At 40.1% G+C, this 16836-nt stretch overlaps 3 protein-coding genes across 3 annotated transcripts; 1 reads left to right on the top strand and 2 right to left on the bottom strand.

Moving 5' to 3' along the window:
- Positions 1 to 2543: 2543 nt before the first annotated feature.
- LOC115374616 (extensin-like) lies at positions 2544 to 4542 on the bottom strand. The gene is made up of 4 exons (XM_030073599.1): positions 4255 to 4542; positions 3746 to 3886; positions 3534 to 3652; positions 2544 to 3344 (listed from the first exon to the last, which is right to left on the bottom strand). Exons 1-4 carry the CDS (start codon positions 4481 to 4483, stop codon positions 2664 to 2666), a joined length of 1170 nt encoding a protein of 389 aa, XP_029929459.1. The 5' UTR covers positions 4484 to 4542; the 3' UTR covers positions 2544 to 2663.
- A 3359-nt stretch (positions 4543 to 7901) lies between these two features.
- LOC115374607 (extensin-like) lies at positions 7902 to 10156 on the bottom strand. The gene is made up of 4 exons (XM_030073587.1): positions 9812 to 10156; positions 9141 to 9281; positions 8925 to 9043; positions 7902 to 8759 (listed from the first exon to the last, which is right to left on the bottom strand). Exons 1-4 carry the CDS (start codon positions 10134 to 10136, stop codon positions 8022 to 8024), a joined length of 1323 nt encoding a protein of 440 aa, XP_029929447.1. The 5' UTR covers positions 10137 to 10156; the 3' UTR covers positions 7902 to 8021.
- A 3241-nt stretch (positions 10157 to 13397) lies between these two features.
- On the top strand, positions 13398 to 16773 carry LOC115374901 (glutamate-rich protein 6). The gene is made up of 7 exons (XM_030074052.1): positions 13398 to 13456; positions 13883 to 13959; positions 14187 to 14341; positions 15104 to 15186; positions 15368 to 15526; positions 16077 to 16302; positions 16416 to 16773. Exons 1-7 carry the CDS (start codon positions 13398 to 13400, stop codon positions 16680 to 16682), a joined length of 1026 nt encoding a protein of 341 aa, XP_029929912.1. The 3' UTR covers positions 16683 to 16773.
- The last annotated feature ends 63 nt before the right edge of the window (positions 16774 to 16836 follow it).

Consider the following 16836-nt stretch of genomic DNA (forward strand, 5'->3'; position numbering starts at 1 on the left):
GCTATTAGTGAAAAAAAAATTATATATATATATATATATATATATATATATATATATATATATATATATATATATATATTTTTTTTTTTTTTTTTTTTTTTTTTTTTTTTCCCCAGTTAATTGCAATACGAATCTTATTTAAGGCCAAAAAACAAACTTGGAATTGTGATTGTTTGATACCTAAGGCCTTGCATGAGTTTCACTCTTATACTGTGTTAGGTAATTTAATGTGTGGATGATCATGAAACTCTTTGATTTTTATATTTTCCAGTGTGACAATGGTACCTTCCAATTAGAGCTCTGCTCTTCTTGAATTGATCTTGATCTTTTGTGCTATGTCTGATGAAAAAATGGCCTCCAGAATTAAAATGTGCTTTGTCTTTAGGATTATTTGGCTTGCTCAGTTTTACTGCGATAGTCCTCATTGAAATGAGTAGCCTAGGTATGTGAATATAATCTTCATTCCGTCTCCCTTTTGAGACCACAGCTGAGGGAAACTGAACATTCTTTCAAATACAGATAGATTGCACATTGTTTAGCAGGTTTCCATGGTACAAGACAAATTACAAACTTTACAAAGTCTATTCATGGAACAAATATTATTTAACACAATTTTAAGTCATCTGTGCATCCATATGAGAAGCTGAATTAATGGGGTTCATGGTTACATTTGCACAGACAAATTGGTATTATGAAATAAGGTGTGAACCAAATTCTTGTCAATTAGTTGTCCAGGAAATTGTAAAAAATGCCTGTGACAAACTGCCATGCCCAATCTATGCTCATGCCAAAAACCAAGAAATTGTTGAGCATCATTCTACAATTACTTGCACATGCAACCAAGCTGTTACTGGAGCAAAAAAGTTTTACACAATTTCCAACATGTATCAAGGATTACACAAAGTAGTTGATTTTATTTTGTCAGTGACACTAGAAATGGATCAGCTGGAAACCAGTGTACTAGGGCTCATGCAGCAGTTGTAGTGGTCCTTGTAGGCTAGGTTGTTGGAATAGTAAAAGGAAAAAAACCCGGGAAAACAGGACCCCCAAATGGAGGGAAGAAATTAAAACGTGGAAATGTTGGAGCTGGGGTTGTCATTTTTGGTGTGGTCATGGGTGGAGGAGGGGCAGTGACGTGATAATGGTAAGGTGGGTAGGGATGGTAATGTGGAAACAGGGGGATATTAGGGCTCTGTCCCAATTCAAAGGTTGTACGCTACCTAGGTCGTATTTGTAGTGCTTACATCATGGCGCCGCGACAAGTGCTGTCCCAATTCAATTTTACCGCGCGGGGTCCTGCAAATGCAGCCTACCGATCCAGCCTATTTTTGACTAATTTGCAGGATACACCTCCATGATGCTTTGCGGCCGACATTTCAGCCTACTTCCCAGGGTACCTTTCGGTCCAGTTGAATTTCTGGATCAGCCACCATTGCTGGAATTATTAAGCATGTTTTAGACCATCTTAATGTTTATATCATGACGTTTTGATAAGTTTTCATGCCTATAATTACCACCATAGATTCGGTTTAGCTGTTAACTGTATCCGAACAACGCCTGTAAATGCAACTTTAGTTAGATAGGAATTTTGCATGATGTTTCCATAGCAACCATCAGCGCATCAGGTACGTTACAATGTTGCGATGTGTACAATTACTTTAATTGGGATAGTGTGTTGCAATTTGTGAGGTGTAACAATTATCTTAATTTTCTGCATCTTCATGAAGACAAAATAAAATAAAATACAAAAAACAATAGAATCAATGTTGTCCATCTTGAGAGCGTTGAAGCTGCTTATCGTTTTGTTTCATGCACAGATGTTCACTGACACACCTCCAAAACCTACTTCGGCATTTTACGCTGCATCACTCGAATGCACTTCGAGAAGCCTCAATAATAATGACGTAGGAATCCTCCGCAGGCTACACTGTCCCAATTCACTAAACCTTTAGTTCCGGTAAACTTGATATTGGCACCTACGTCAGATGCCTCCTAGGTGGGCACCGTAGGCTGCGACCTAGTAGTCATCTAGCCCTTTGATTGAGACAGACCCTAGGTTTCTGTGTGGTTGTGGCCTTTGTAGTAGAGACAGGTGCTGGAGGAAAAAGGTGATGATAATGTCAGAGAGGTGGAAAGACGTATGGAGAAGGAAGCTGGGAATTCCCAAGTGGTGACTTTTTTCTTGTTCTGGGCTGAAGCACGGGCTGAGGCATCTGGGGCAACCTGGGCATCTCATGCATCTGTTGATGTGAAGGAGGGTGCCACTGTGTCTGAGGCATTTGTGGTTCTGGGGCAACCTCATTTGAATTTGCTCAATTCAACCCACAGTGATTTGACTTAATTCTTGTTACTTGAAAAGAAATTGTTTCTGTAACTACTGTCATACTTAACCTACACCCATGCTGAAACCAAATAATGGCTATGCCACTGTGGCAAATTAATAAGAGCCTTCTTTATTTCCAACATTCCTTGCAGCATGTTATAAGTGCCACCAAGTTTAAAAAAAAAAAAAAAGGAGAATTCCAACACACAATTAGGCAAAGTAGTTGTTGCATAATATATTTTATTAGTACAGTGACACTAGAAATACATCAGCTGGAAACAAGCTTAGTAGGGCTCATGCAGAAGTCTTAGTGGTTTTTGTTGTTGGAAGAATAAAGGCATTAAAGCCTGGGAAAAACAGGAGCCCCAAATGGAGGGAAGAAATTGAAAAAAGGTGGAAATATTGGAGCTCGGGTTGTTGTTGTTGTTTGTGTGGTCGTGGGCTTGGTTGTTGGGTGAAAGTGTGGGAAAGGCCAGAACATGGGATGTGGCGGAAAGGGAGGAAAGAAATGGCCATGGAAGGGGATTGGTGGCTTTGTAGTTTGAGTTGTAGTTGTGGGTGGAGTAGGGGCAGTAATGTGATAATGGTAAGGTGGATAGAGATGGTAAAATGGAAACGGGGGGAAAATAGGTTTCCGTGTGGTCGTGGCCTTTGTAGTAGTAGTGACAGGTGCAAAAGGAAAATGGTGATGATAATACCCGTGAGGTGTAAAGTGGAATGGAGAAGGAAACTTGAATCCAGCTGGCGAATGACCACTTGCTCTGGGCTGGAGCACCGGATGAGGCATCTGGGGCAACCCGGGCACCTCATGCATCTGGGGCAACCCGGGCTTCTGGGGCATCTCAGGCTTCTGGGGCATCTCATGCATCTGGGGCATCTGTTGATGTGAAGGAGGATACCACTGTGTCTGAGGCATTTGTGGTTTCGGGGCAGCGGTCGGAGCCACAGAGGTTGCGGGTACAGGACACGAGAGTGAGACTGGAATTCCTTGCCAGAGCATTGGCAGAACATAACCTCCATTCTGAAGGAGAGGAGAAAGAACACAAGTTGTTGGACCACCCAATAAAATAATCACTTCTATGTTGAAGAAAATCATTGCCATCATCCTGTCATTGCTAAGGAAATTATCTACTCCTGTCAAGTAGATAGCATTATGGCAGCATAGCTTTATGTAGAATGTCATGCCTTACATTTCAGCAACAAATGTTACCTCTTGCATCATATTGCAGCCATTGTAAGGAACCGCCATAGCAAGGCCGAGGGAGTTACTACGCATGTTGTATCCACAGGATGGAGGAACTTGGTTAAGAGATACTGGAGGTGCACTTCCTGTAGAGCATGAAAACAAATGTAAATGTGTCACCATGCACAAGCTTTTGCCTCCCCTCACTGCATAGAGCTGATGTCTAAAAGACTCTGTACCTCGGTCCAGCATAAACTGTGAGGCTCCTGGTCCCGATGTTCGGAGCTTCATGTGATCCTCGCTGCACTGCAATGAGGGAGACATGCGCTTCCATGCTAATTCAGTGGAAGTCATATCTTTGAATTGCCCTTTGGACTGACCTGAAAGACAAGATTAAATGCTAGCAAAACCCCAGTTTGTATTTTCTCCACAACCTTTGGGTTTTTCAGTGCATAAATGATTTAGCACAGGCAACATATAGGCATTTATATGGACAACGTTAAGCCAAGGATTAGCTACCATCTCAAACAACATCTATATTTCAGTTTACAACAAGACATTTTAATGTTGAAGATCCTTTTAAGGTCAACTTGCTCTATACTTTAGGTGATACTACATAAATCTTGACATCTTATCCTGAATCACTATATTCGACAAAATCCATGAGAACTGATTAATACAAGACCTTGAGTAAGAAGACTGTCGCAGGTTGCAGTCATGTCACTGGTCTACGTCTTGAGTTTCCTACCTGGATCATCTGCTTGGTAAGTGGTTTCATCTTCCCCAGAGGCAGTTTTTGACAGTAGATTAAGATCCTTCCCATTAAAGAGAATCCTTCCCGTCCTAACTGCATTGACTTGTTTCTTACCCAACGCTCTCAAGCTAAAACAAGGTAGACATGGTGCCAAAGCAAACACAAGAAATACAACTGCTGCAGTCCAGCGTGAACTGCGTTTCCCTCCATTCTCAGATGCCATACTAAACAACACACCTAAATCAGATGGAAAGCACTCTGCTTGCAATCAAGGAAAAAACTGTGAATCGGAGCGTTTAATACTGAGTACATTCTTGCCCCTGGTAGGGAAGCTCCTTAATCCACCAATCAGATTCAACTTGGGGCCATTCCACCTGTTAATTGAGCTGGCAACAGGTGGATCGATTTAGCGTCATCACCAGGTGTGTCATGCTATTACTGTCCTCCATTTTATGTGCCACTTCTGCACATTTATCTGAGGGCATAAAGGAGAAGTCGAAATCAAAACTGCTTCCTCATACGAAGGGTAGTGCCCTTATACATTTTTTTATATAACAACTGAGTAGGTTTCATTTTTGCATTGCATTATTGAGTTGTGTTTGTTGCAGAAATATGTATCACACAATATTTTTGCATCTGTGGTTGCTGTTAATGTCTTTATGTTTCAGAACCATCACAATGGGTGAATGTGCAGCAGTGCTGGATTTCACATCAAAACTCATGGCTTGGTTTGGCCATTGTTGAAATTACTTATTTTACTCAGTTAATTGCAATTCAGACCTTGTTTAAGGCCAAGGTCCATGACAATCTTGGAATTGTGGATGTTTTATATCCAACGGTTTTTTCCCCACTTCTTTGGTTTTCATATTTGCTGGTGTTGTAACAATCTTACTTTACCAAATCTTTATCATTTGTCCATAAACACAATACATGTGTAAGATATCACTGATTCTTGAGAATTTGGATAAATCATGTCCCACTAAGAAAAATGCTATTTCTGCTGGAAATTTACAACATTTTAATGAATAAAAAGAATCAAGGGCATAATCAGGGGGTCCTTTGCACATCTGTAAGTTTCTTTTATAGGTTTATTTTTAATTTGTATTAATTTAATGATTATATGTTGGCCCATGGCCTACAAAACCAGTTGTCCTCAGATAGGAAATAATCATTTCAACTTGATTAAAACAACAAAAAGTAATAATTTCATTGAATAATATCTTTACCACATGAAAGAGTACTTCATAATATGTATTAAAAACTAAAAACGATGGGTTTTGAACAATATTTACTATTATTTTGTGGTTGCTCAAAATGTGTCCCAGATATTCGTCACCACCGTCAGATATTTATTTAAAAAATAATAATAAAAAAACTACAAGGTCAGTTACATTCCTGAGGAGCCCTTTTCAAACCTTCAGCTCTACTGCATGCTTCAAGACTGCTCAGGCTCCTGGAAGTTTTCTATTTTCTCTTAAATCTCTTCATATTTTTGGACACTGCTACTGTCACAACCATAAATTGTCAACACCGTCACTTCTGTATAAAAAATATTAAATTAGATTTTGTAATAAATGTATACTTTTTAAGAAGAGGTCTGATGCAGGTAGCAACAGGGAGAAAACAAGCTGGCTAATGTGAACAACTCATGCTTATCATGTGAAAGAGTAACCCTGCGTTCCAATACCCATACTACCCCTACTATTTAGTAGGGAAAAAAAGAATTAGTATGTCCCAATACATACTAAACTACATACTTTGTAAGGTCAGCTGCAGTACATACTAAAAGTAAAAAGTATAAGTATGCGATTTGGAACGCAGGGTAAGTTTTTGTCACCACCGTCAGACGTCACCACCGTCAGGTTTTCTGTCTGACGGTGATGACTGAAGTCTGAAAAATGCTTATAACAGTGCTCAGGATTGTTATTTTTTGTACCAAATAGATAAATAAAGTTGTTAAGCAAGAAGCCATTGACTTGAGTGGTATAAATTTTGGAAATGTATATTGTAATGAGGCCACTGTCACCACCGTCAGATTAGTGTCACCACCATCAGAGGCAGTTATATTGGTTTTAAATGAATATGCTTACGATATGTTTCTTTGGTGCTGTTGAGTTATTAAAGTAATAGTCTCTTTAATACAAAAATATGTTTTTCAAATTTAAAAAAAAAACATTACGGTGACGGTGTTGACAAAAACAAAGTAGCCTAATAACTAGAAAAACCTATTTTATGAAAAAAATGCAAAATGAGGAGGTTGCACCGGTACATTGCTGAACAGCCAAGACCTTGGCCTATAATGATATACCTTCAGATTTTGTAATTTAACGCACTTTTTTTTTTTTTCAAAATTAAAACCTGTTTTATCCAAATTCCCAAGAATCAGTGATATTTAATTGCTCTACATAAACAAAAGCCTCTGGAACTAAAATGTGCTAGTCTCATTTGAACTTTGAACTTGCTTATTTTAGATGCATATAAAAAATAAAGTATTAGAGCACTTGATATTTTTGCTTATTCTGAAACCTTCAATCAGATAAGGCAGGTATGAAAATGAATTTATCATCTTTGTTTCCAACATGAAACTGTAGCTCTAACCATTTTGACCATGCAGACACATGCATGCTGTTCTGCAGGTTTCTGTGGTATAGAAAGACAAATACTCAAGTGTGTTCATGGCATAGTTATTCACATTTCTTGGGAAAATTTAATTTCATTCTCATTCTAAAATGCTTGAATACTGTTCAAGCATGCATGTCTGCTTATAAGGTGTTGCTGTAGGTATCAGACTTGCATACTGAAGAAACAAGGTTTTCAATAAATCCACACTTATTAGCTTAACAAGAAATGTATAACTGCATTAACTGCCATGTCAAACCTATGCCCATGCCAAAAAATTCAGACCTATTCATCACAAAGTGGTTTGACTTAATTCTTGTTACTTGAAAAGAAATTGTTTCTGTTCACTCTGTAACTACTGTCATGTGGCCCTTTTCCACTAGTATCAACTCGACACGGTTTCAGTGGTTTTCCATTACAATTGAGTACCACCTCACTGTGGGTGGAATCGTCATAGCAAGGTGGCACACCGTCCAGCTCCCTCTGGATTCTTTCGGCCGCCACCAAGCACAGAAAAGTCTCCACCTCTTCATTTGACCACATTACCGGTTTGCTTGCCATTTTCCAACTTTGCCAACTTCAGTGACGATCAACACGCACGGTCACTGTTTTTTTTTTTTAAATGTCAGGTTTTGTTTTCGTGCAGGAGTCGCTCTCATCACTCCCTGTCCAATCAGTGGCCTGCACGGCGTTTACGTCACATTTTCAGCTCAACTCAGCTCGCTTGGAACCCCGGCTGAGTAGGTCCTAAAATGGGACCTGCTACCACGTACTACCACGTAAAGGAAAAGCTCTCAAACCGAGTAGAGTCGAGCTGAGTAGGTACTAGTGGAAAAGGGCCAATACTTAACCTACACCCATGCTGAAACCAAATAATGGCTATGCCACTGTGGCAAATTATTAAAAGTGTTGAGCATGCAGCCTTCTTAATTTCTAGCATTCCCTGCATCATGATATAAGTGCCACCAAGTTTAAAAAAAAAAAAAAAAAAAAGGAGAATTCCAACACACAATTAGGCAAAGTAGTTGTTGCATAAAATATTTTATTAGTACAGTGACACTAGAAATACATCAGCTGGAAACAAGCTTAGTAGGGCTCATGCAGAAGTCTTAGTGGTTTTTGTTGTTGGAAGAATAAAGGCATTAAAGCCTGGGAAAAACAGGAGCCCCAAATGGAGGGAAGAAATTGAAAAAAGGTGGAAATATTGGAGCTCGGGTTGTTGTTGTTGTTTGTGTGGTCGTGGGCTTGGTTGTTGGGTGAAAGTGTGGGAAAGGCCAGAACATGGGATGTGGCGGAAAGGGAGGAAAGAAATGGCCATGGAAGGGGATTGGTGGCTTTGTAGTTTGAGTTGTAGTTGTGGGTGGAGTAGGGGCAGTAATGTGATAATGGTAAGGTGGATAGAGATGGTAAAATGGAAACGGGGGGAAAATAGGTTTCTGTGTGGTCGTGGCCTTTGTAGTAGTAGTGACAGGTGCAAAAGGAAAATGGTGATGATAATACCCGTGAGGTGTAAAGTGGAATGGAGAAGGAAACTTTAATCTCCCAGCTGGCGAATGACCACTTGCTCTGGGCTGGAGCATCGGCTGAGGCATCTGGGGCAACCCAGGCACCTCATGCATCTGGGGCGACCCGGGCTTCTGGGGCATCTCATGCATCTGGGGCATCTGGGGCATCTCATGCATCTGGGGCATCTGGGGCATCTGGGGCATCTGGGGCATCTGGGGCATCTGGGGCATCTGTTGATGTGAAGGAGGATACCACTGTGTCTGAGGCATTTGTGGCTTCGGGGCAGCGGTCGGAGCCACAGAGGTTGCAGGTACAGGACACGAGAGTGAGACTGGAATTCCTTTCCAGAGCATTGGCAGAACATAACCTCCATTCTGAAGGAGAGGAGAAAGAACAAGTTGTTGGACCACCCAATAAAATAATACTTCTATCTTGAAGAAAATCATCCTGTCATTGCTAAGGAAATTATCCACTCCAGTCAAGTATGATGATAGCATTATGTAGAATGCCATGCCTTACATTTCAGCAGCAACACTCACCTCTTGCATCACATTGCAGCCATTGTAGGGAACCACCATAACAAGTCCGAGGGAGTTACTACGCATATTGTATCCACAGGATGGAGGAACTTGGTTAAGAGATACTGGAGGTGCACTTCCTGTAGAGCATGAACAAAATAGGTTTAAGTGTGACACTATGCACATGTTTTGGTCTCCCTCACTGCATAGAGCTGCTGACTAAATGAGCTGCACTACCTCGGTCCAGCACAAACTGTGAGGCTCCTGATCCCGTTGCTCGGAGCTTCATGTGGCCCTCACTGCACTGCAATGAAGGAGTCATGTGCTTCCATGCTGAATCAGTCGGAGTGGTATCTTGGACTGGTCCGGTGGAGTGACCTGAAAGGTAAGACGACAACTGCAGTTTTTTTCTCCCCTCCAAATTGATTGTTAATGTTTTAAACCGAGCCCCGTCAGTACATCAAAACTAGCTTCTAATGAGTTACTCGAGTCCTTTCTGCTATGCTCTCTGGAAGTGGCTGATGCTGCCTTCAAGTTAGGGTTCATTACTGTGACTGCCTATGAAGCAAATACTATGAAAAAAAAAAAAAAACAACACTTAATGACAATTCACCTGATTCTGCTTTAAAAGAACTTATTTGACCTTAGGGACAGGCAGTTAACGCAGTAATGTAAAGCTAGGTAAGTCTGACACATCTACTTAAGATACAGTTTATGACAGACACATTTAAGTGTTTCAGATTCCTACAAGTGTGAAGAGACTTTAAATTAATCCTATTCCCTTTTGTTGACATTTCACAGATTATGGAGCATTATTATTTTGAACCGCATTGAAAAGCCTGCTGTAATATCTTGTAATGGGCCGTCAGTACACCCAGCCATGCTGCGGCTAATAAAGGACTTCCTACCTGCATAATCGGCTTGATAAGCAGTTTGGTCCTCCACAGAGGCAGAGGAGGAGGCCTGCTCGGGCCCGTCCACCACATGCGATTTGTTGCCCCCCGACCCTTTTTCAAAAACGTTACCAAAGACAAACTTCCCCTCTTGGACACGTGTCGCTGTCGCAGCATCAGCATCTTCCCGTAAATCACGTTCGCCGGCTTTCCTCAAGCTGTAAGAGTGTATCGTCGGAGCTAAACAGCCTACCAGAATAACAAGTGCAGCCAAATAAGCGGTACTACTTTTCTTCGTCACTGTTCTTCCACATGCCATTCTGCCACGTGTGAGACTCATGGAAATGTCCAAGTGTCAGTGTCCCGCGAGGCTTTTTGAATTGCAACATTTCCCCAAAGGTGGACTAATTGGTAAAAGGACCAATCAGAAGCTGCGACGGAGACTTCCTGTAATGATGTCGCATTGGCTGCACCTGGCTGGGATCATGACCGCGCTGACAGCTGGGAGTCATATTATTGATCAGGGATGGGATGCATGTCAACATGTTCAGCAATATTTGGCCTAGTTTGTCAGAACTTTCAGTCTCGATCTTATTGCTACACTAAGTGTACAGTTCAATGCAACAGCCCTGCCATAAATTCTACCTTTTAACAAAGTTTATAATGTTCAGTTTTTGTTTACATTGTGGAGAATGTGTAAATTTAATTCTATGTTTATTACTGAGGTTGTAGTTTGCAGAGGTCTTGCACTGGACAAGATTATATTGAGAGATGTTTCTAATTTTTTGTCCTCCCCATTCATATCCATGAGGGGGACAGAATAGCAGAAACACCTCTGAATAAAATGCAGTCCAGTACAACAGCACCACTAAGAGCTCAATCCCAAACATAGAATTGAATGAACACCTCTATTACTGTGACAAAAAGAAAACCTGAGCAGTATAGGAACAATAGTAAACTTTATGGCAGAACAGTTGTATTGGATTGTATTAGACTGTGCAGGTGGACTTAATAAAGTGGCCTCTGGGTACATTTTTTTTTTTTTTTTTTTTTTTTTCTCGCCACAATCCCATGATGGTGTTGATTTTGAGTTAGGTTTTAAAAAAATTATCAGATATAGGTGAATTTTGACCCAGAGACCACAACATGTAAAGATAACACAATCCAGATTTGCTGCCAGTAAAAACATGGGATTTTCAGTTTTCGAGTTGTTGTGCAATTTAGGTTATACGTTGTTAGGCAAACTAGATGGGTGAAAATGTGTTAAGGATTGCATTGCAATAAATGAATGAATGAATGAATGAATAAAATCACTCTCAGTGAACGTACATTTTTACATTTTCCTCCAACTGGACCCTTGCACAAAATTTAGGATGTAGAAGTCATCTGTTTTATACTTCAAAACAGACCAAGTCAAGGCAGGATGGGCACAGTAAGGTCGGCACTTGCAGGACAAATTTTTAGTGTGAAAAATATTTTGTCACTGTGATTAAAAATGTACCTATAACTGATCAGCCATCAGCTGAAACTAGGTGTTATGTTGACACATTGCTCTAGACGACTGTTTGATCTCCAAGGTTACCGACAACACCAGCCAGAGTGGGAGCCATGGCTGAGGATTTGACTGGTGCTGAGGTGAGTGTGTTGCCTTTGGGCATTTTGCTACTTGCTGTTACTACTTGCCACTGCTGTATGTTTTGCTGTTTTTGAACTTGTGCTGTTTTAAAAGATAATGTATTCTTGTTCAGCTCAAATTTAATCCCCAAACACATGTATACATTTTGTGTCATTCATGCACATGAACTGAACACATGAACAGGTGTACAATGATCTATCCATTTCCCTCTGATTAAATTAGTAGACCTACTCATTTGGAATGCAGTCTTTCATTTTTCTCTCCTCTGTCTTTATGGTAGATGTAAACTTTTGAAAATTTTATGTTGTTCTTGCTTCTTTATAAAGCTCTGTTTCTCAGTTTAGCATACATTTTGCTCTGATTAGTTGTTAAATTTGTCATTAAGGGATGTCAAACACCATCTATCTTTCTCTTTATCTCTTTAGCAGGAGAGAAACCATACAGATGCAGCAGATGACAGTGAGTACGGTGAGAACAGTGACATCACCACTCCGCTCAGAGAAACTGATTCAGGTGAAAAAAAAAAGGTCTAGTGGGGCTAAATTCGTTGATGGTATAGAAATAATTTTCAGTGAATTTTGGCTATGGCAAGAACTGTTGCCTAGACTTTTGTCACATGATAGAGGCACATGATAGGAAATCACTGCATATTTCTGTATATTCACTGTGGCTTTTGTTTTTTCTTCTACCATTAGATGTCACCACTGCTAAACCACAGCAAGATTGCAGTGAGGTATTCTCTCTCCAGGGTGATCATGTTAACAGGAATAATGTGGAAAAGAAATACATTTATTTTTTGCTCATTTTTAAACCTGTTTTTACATATATTAAATATAAAAATATAATTTGTTATATATTACAAATCATATACAAAATTAATAATGACATTGTCCCATATGAGTCTTTTATCAATGAGTTGTTTATTTACCCCTTAGATGTATAAGTGATTGGAGCCTACACTCTTCTTTTTTTTTTTTTTTTTTAATAATTTAAGCTGATTTTTTTCATCGCTTTTTGCCATACTATATCAACTAAACATATTTGGTGTGCACACCAATGATTTATAATTTAAGATATGGTTATTTGTGTGACCATACCTGTTAGTGGATAACAGGTATATTATAGCAAATGAATATGGTCATTTCTGACAACTTATGGAAAGTAAGGATAGTAATACAAAACATCTGTTTTCTTAAAAAGTATGAAAAGTAGATAAACAATTTGATGGAACAGTATGAAAAGCAAGATTTTTGAGCAATACCTAGAACATGCTAAGATGATATTGTTATTGCAATGATATTGCAAAAAACAACAAATATGGTCATGGTCAACAGGTCATTTTTGACCCACTTATGCATCTATGGGTTACTTACTCTGGATTTTTCTCTGCGTTTGGAAAGAGGATGCAGGAGCACCATTTACAGTCTGTTGGTGGTCTACTTACCCGTTGTTCCAGAGCGGCAGGAGTCTTGAGGTACAATCGGGAATCAGACAACCCAACGCTTGAGCTGAGGTCTATTCTCCCAGAGGTAACCACACCAGACTTCTCAGTTCTGCTGTAAATTCCTGTGTGCAGTGATGTGGTTTTATGTTCCTGACTAGCTATGTTGAACTGTGTTTCCTAGTCCCCGCATCTGACCGAGTCCCCAGTAAAGTGTGAGTACTGTGGAGAAATACCAAAGCCTTCATTGGATCTAACATGGGCAGAAGATCCTGAGGTGAGGCTAACGGTGGAAATGGGCCACAAGTTCCCAGTTATAACACATATGATGCTGGCCATCTTGCAACACTGGAGTACTTTCTATTTTGTTCCCTGTGTTTCATTTTTTTCTCTCCATCTCTCAGACAGTTACGCTCTTCTGTTGTGGCCAGCACCAGCAGCTATGTGCAATGCTGTTGCATCAGAGACGTCTGCTTCTGGGAGGATGTGCCTTGGGGATTGGCACTCCAATCCCAGTAGACAACATGACAACCACAGAGCTTGAGGAGCTGCTGCTCCAGGGCAGGGAGCTAAAGGAATACAGGTAAGTCATTAAATGGTTTCAAGCACAAATTTCAAGTGTCATTAGAGAGTTAGCTTGTGATACAAAATAATAATAATAATAATAATAATGCCATTTCATTTCATGAATTGGTTCCCCTTGGAATTGTTAAGGTTTTGTTGAAAGACTGAGATCGCTAACTTAGCATGTGTTTGCTTCTGTGAGATCGATTTTACTGATTTGTATTGTTCATTGGTATATATTTTTTTTTGTCATCTGCAGCACTTTGTAAAGGAGTAAACAAAAAGAAAATCAGCAGTAACAATTAAAGAGTAGTGTAAGCAAAGAGAGAAGCATAAATCAATACAAGAAACTCAAAAGCATCCTAAGTTAGGGAGGGCAGTGGTGGACAGTGGGGTACAAACTAACAACAGTTAACAATGTGCCTATTTTTCTTTTGAATATTAGTCCACTTCTTCCTATAAAACCTGAGAAAGATAACATCTACATGGAGAAGTCAACCCACCCACCTGTTGCAGACACCTGTGAGTAGCTACATAGTGAGCAACACATGGTAACTCAGCTTGAGATTCAGCTCTGTTCAGTCAGTCATGATAAACAAACATGAACCAACTGGCATGCAGATTGTCTATTTTCTGCCCTGCAAACACTGACATCTTGTGTAAGGCTTCATGTGACTATAAATCTTTGTGTATTAGCATTTAGACAGATAGTTAACTGTTTGTTCTGTGTTACTGCTCTGATATTCCAGCATCAAAGATAAGCTACCAGCTCTCTGCCTGCGCTCCAGGAAACGGTGGCTGGACTTTGTTTCCTAGCGCTGAGGACTGCATGAAAACAAAAGAGACAGAGGTGGTCAGTGTTTGTGACCACGAGCCACTTCACTTTGGCATATCTCACCATCAGGTACAAATTACCTTCACCTTCCCAGATGTTTCCTAAAGGTCATGACTAAAAGTGGAAAATGAGCTTTTTGTGTATGCAGCTCAGCCCTGCTGTCTGTCCATGTACCACCTTGGAAAACAAGGACGAGTCAGTGACAGCAGAAATTAAGGGCACTATCACTGAAATGACCACAGTGTTGAGAATTTCAAACCTTTGTCCAAACTTCTAAAAATAACAGGCAGACTGGCATATCCACTACTTTCAAAACTGTGTAAAGCTAATTGGATCATTGGCCATTGGCACTTATTTTCTTAATAATTACATGGGATTGGGGAGGGAAAGATCTACGAGAAAAACCAACAGAAGGTCTCACTTTCAACCTATAATCAGTATATATTGTAATCTGAATTATGTAGAGCTATTTTTCTAAATACACCATTGCATTGTACATTGCATGCAATTGACTTTCATGACCACTTAAAGTTACTGCTAAAATTTGTCAACACCCATGAGGAAATTTATGTGACAGAATTGCTCTGAATAGAAGAAACCCAATTCTGCACACAACTTTGCAGATGCATGTACAGTATAGTGCCACCATGTGGTCACACCAAGTCTGATATATGCAGAAGCTAAATACTTCATCTCAGTTGTATTTTAATCTCATAGTAACATCCTGTAATAGTCAGCATTGTTAACCAAAAATCAAACAAACAAACAAAAACATTCAGACATTTAAACATGTCATCTTTTGGCCTTGTATTAATGTTTGTGTGTTTTCAGGAGGGAGCCAGCCTACTACATAAGTATTATGCCAACGGGATGAAGTTTCTTATCTTGTTCCCTGATGGCTCTGCTCAGGTCTTGTATCCATTCAGAGGGAACTTCATGTTTCTTGGGTTTCTGTGTGTGCTCAGACCTTCAGGTGCCTTTGAGGGAGACAAAAGGAGGATATATCAGTAATCATGAGAACAAAGAGAGAATATATGACAGGTATCAAAATGTATTCTGAAGTGGATGTTCCCATCCTTATCATCTTGGTCACAGTTATCCGTCAGGCCTCTTGGCCCTGGTTGTCATTGTCACTGAAGGGAAGGGAAGGGCCTGCATTGTGTATGATGACAGCCATGCTCCTGAACAACCAATCAGGGCTGTGTTCCAGTCCAGTGGCAGGGCAACATGCTACCACAGCAATGGTACCATCTGGTAAGAGATCTGTTCTGACAATAAAAGTGACTGGTGGTTCTACATAGTTTTTATATATATATATATATATATATTGTTGAGAAAATGACAAATTAGACTAATGCTCAGTGTTTATAGCCACTGCTGTATGTTTTGCTGTATTTTTAGCTTATCTTAGAACAAGTGAAAAAATCTGCCAGATAATCCCACTTTCCATTGCGGTTTCACCTTTATTTTTCTGGCAACAAGTAAAAATATGTTAAAACATGGCAGAATAAGGCAGATCATCCTACCAGTATCAATAAAATGATACATGATTCAAGAAAACTATGGAAACAAGCTGATTAGCATTGGAAACAAGTGAGGTTACATCATCCCATTGGCCAATTTTTGTCATTTGGCTTGAGAAAAACAATATTTTAAGACTTAATATGAGACAGTTACAAGGTGGATTTTTTGCAGTGCAGGATAAAATGATTGTGGTCTTAATATAATTATGTGTTTTGCGTGGCTGTGTGTTGAATGTGAGGAACCTATCCTTCTTGCTGAAGCTACAGTTTACATGTTGCAGGCTCAGCTTAGACAGATCAGGTGGTCAGTGTTTGGATGAGACGGGTGCAAGAGTTCGCAGGTGGAGCTGGAGCGGCCCGGGACTCTTTCCCACGCCCTTGCAACCAGTCTTCTTGTCCCTCAACAGATGCATAGGGGTCCGAGTCCTGGGAGAGCAACAAGTGTTTCTCTCCTTTCTGGCATGTGGCCAACAGGCAAAGTTCAGTTTGGGTGCCTGCTGTGCCAAGGTACCACTGAATCATCTTTTTTTCAGTCGACTGATTTTTGCAAATATGTGTAGGCAAAAAAAAAAAAAAAAAAAAAAAAGCATTTTGAAGAATATTTATATTTTTAACATTAGGGGAATTGTAGAAGAGATAAGCCTGCTTCAGGACCATCCATAACCAAGGAGGAGCTGTTTCTGTTGGCCGGGAAGATTAGGGTCCATCAAGCCTTTAAGCGTCTTCACCAATGCCTGAGGACGCCCTCTAACCTGCGACCTTTGAAAGCCACTCACGTCCATTGTCTTGGTATCAGAATCCAAAGGCTACTGGAAGTCAGTGACATCATTGAAATGAGTGAGACAGAGAGAGCTTTCATCCACAGATGCCTCAAGGACTGCCTGTGATGTAGCACTGGACACTGAGTGGGATCACATCACGTGGATCAGCAAGTTGATCTACTTATCACACTGAGATCATGAAGAATAAATGCATTTAAGGTCCCGTAAAGCATCACTCACTATATACAATGTGGTACTGCCAGGGGAAACTGTCAGTTAT

The sequence above is a fragment of the Myripristis murdjan genome, chromosome 17 (assembly GCF_902150065.1).
Source record: "Myripristis murdjan chromosome 17, fMyrMur1.1, whole genome shotgun sequence".
In the NCBI taxonomy this organism is placed as follows: Eukaryota; Metazoa; Chordata; class Actinopteri; order Holocentriformes; family Holocentridae; genus Myripristis; species Myripristis murdjan.

What these genes read in the sequence shown, in the direction of transcription:
- LOC115374616 (XM_030073599.1), bottom strand. Translation starts at nt 4,483, where the DNA reads ATGGCATCTGAGAATGGAGGGAAACGCAGTTCACGCTGGACTGCAGCA. An exon ending in TTACCAAGCAGATGATCCAG is followed by an intron (nt 3,887 to 4,254) that starts GTAGGAAACTCA and finishes CTTGTCTTTCAG; the next exon opens with GTCAGTCCAAAGGGCAATTC. An exon ending in GCTGCAATATGATGCAAGAG is followed by an intron (nt 3,345 to 3,533) that starts GTAACATTTGTT and finishes CCTCTCCTTCAG; the next exon opens with AATGGAGGTTATGTTCTGCC.
- LOC115374901 (XM_030074052.1), top strand. Translation starts at nt 13,398, where the DNA reads ATGACAACCACAGAGCTTGAGGAGCTGCTGCTCCAGGGCAGGGAGCTA. An exon ending in TTGGCATATCTCACCATCAG is followed by an intron (nt 14,342 to 15,103) that starts GTACAAATTACC and finishes GTGTGTTTTCAG; the next exon opens with GAGGGAGCCAGCCTACTACA. An exon ending in TGGGTGCCTGCTGTGCCAAG is followed by an intron (nt 16,303 to 16,415) that starts GTACCACTGAAT and finishes TTTTAACATTAG; the next exon opens with GGGAATTGTAGAAGAGATAA.
- LOC115374607 (XM_030073587.1), bottom strand. Translation starts at nt 10,136, where the DNA reads ATGAGTCTCACACGTGGCAGAATGGCATGTGGAAGAACAGTGACGAAG. An exon ending in TTATCAAGCCGATTATGCAG is followed by an intron (nt 9,282 to 9,811) that starts GTAGGAAGTCCT and finishes CTTACCTTTCAG; the next exon opens with GTCACTCCACCGGACCAGTC. An exon ending in ACAGTTTGTGCTGGACCGAG is followed by an intron (nt 9,044 to 9,140) that starts GTAGTGCAGCTC and finishes CATGCTCTACAG; the next exon opens with GAAGTGCACCTCCAGTATCT.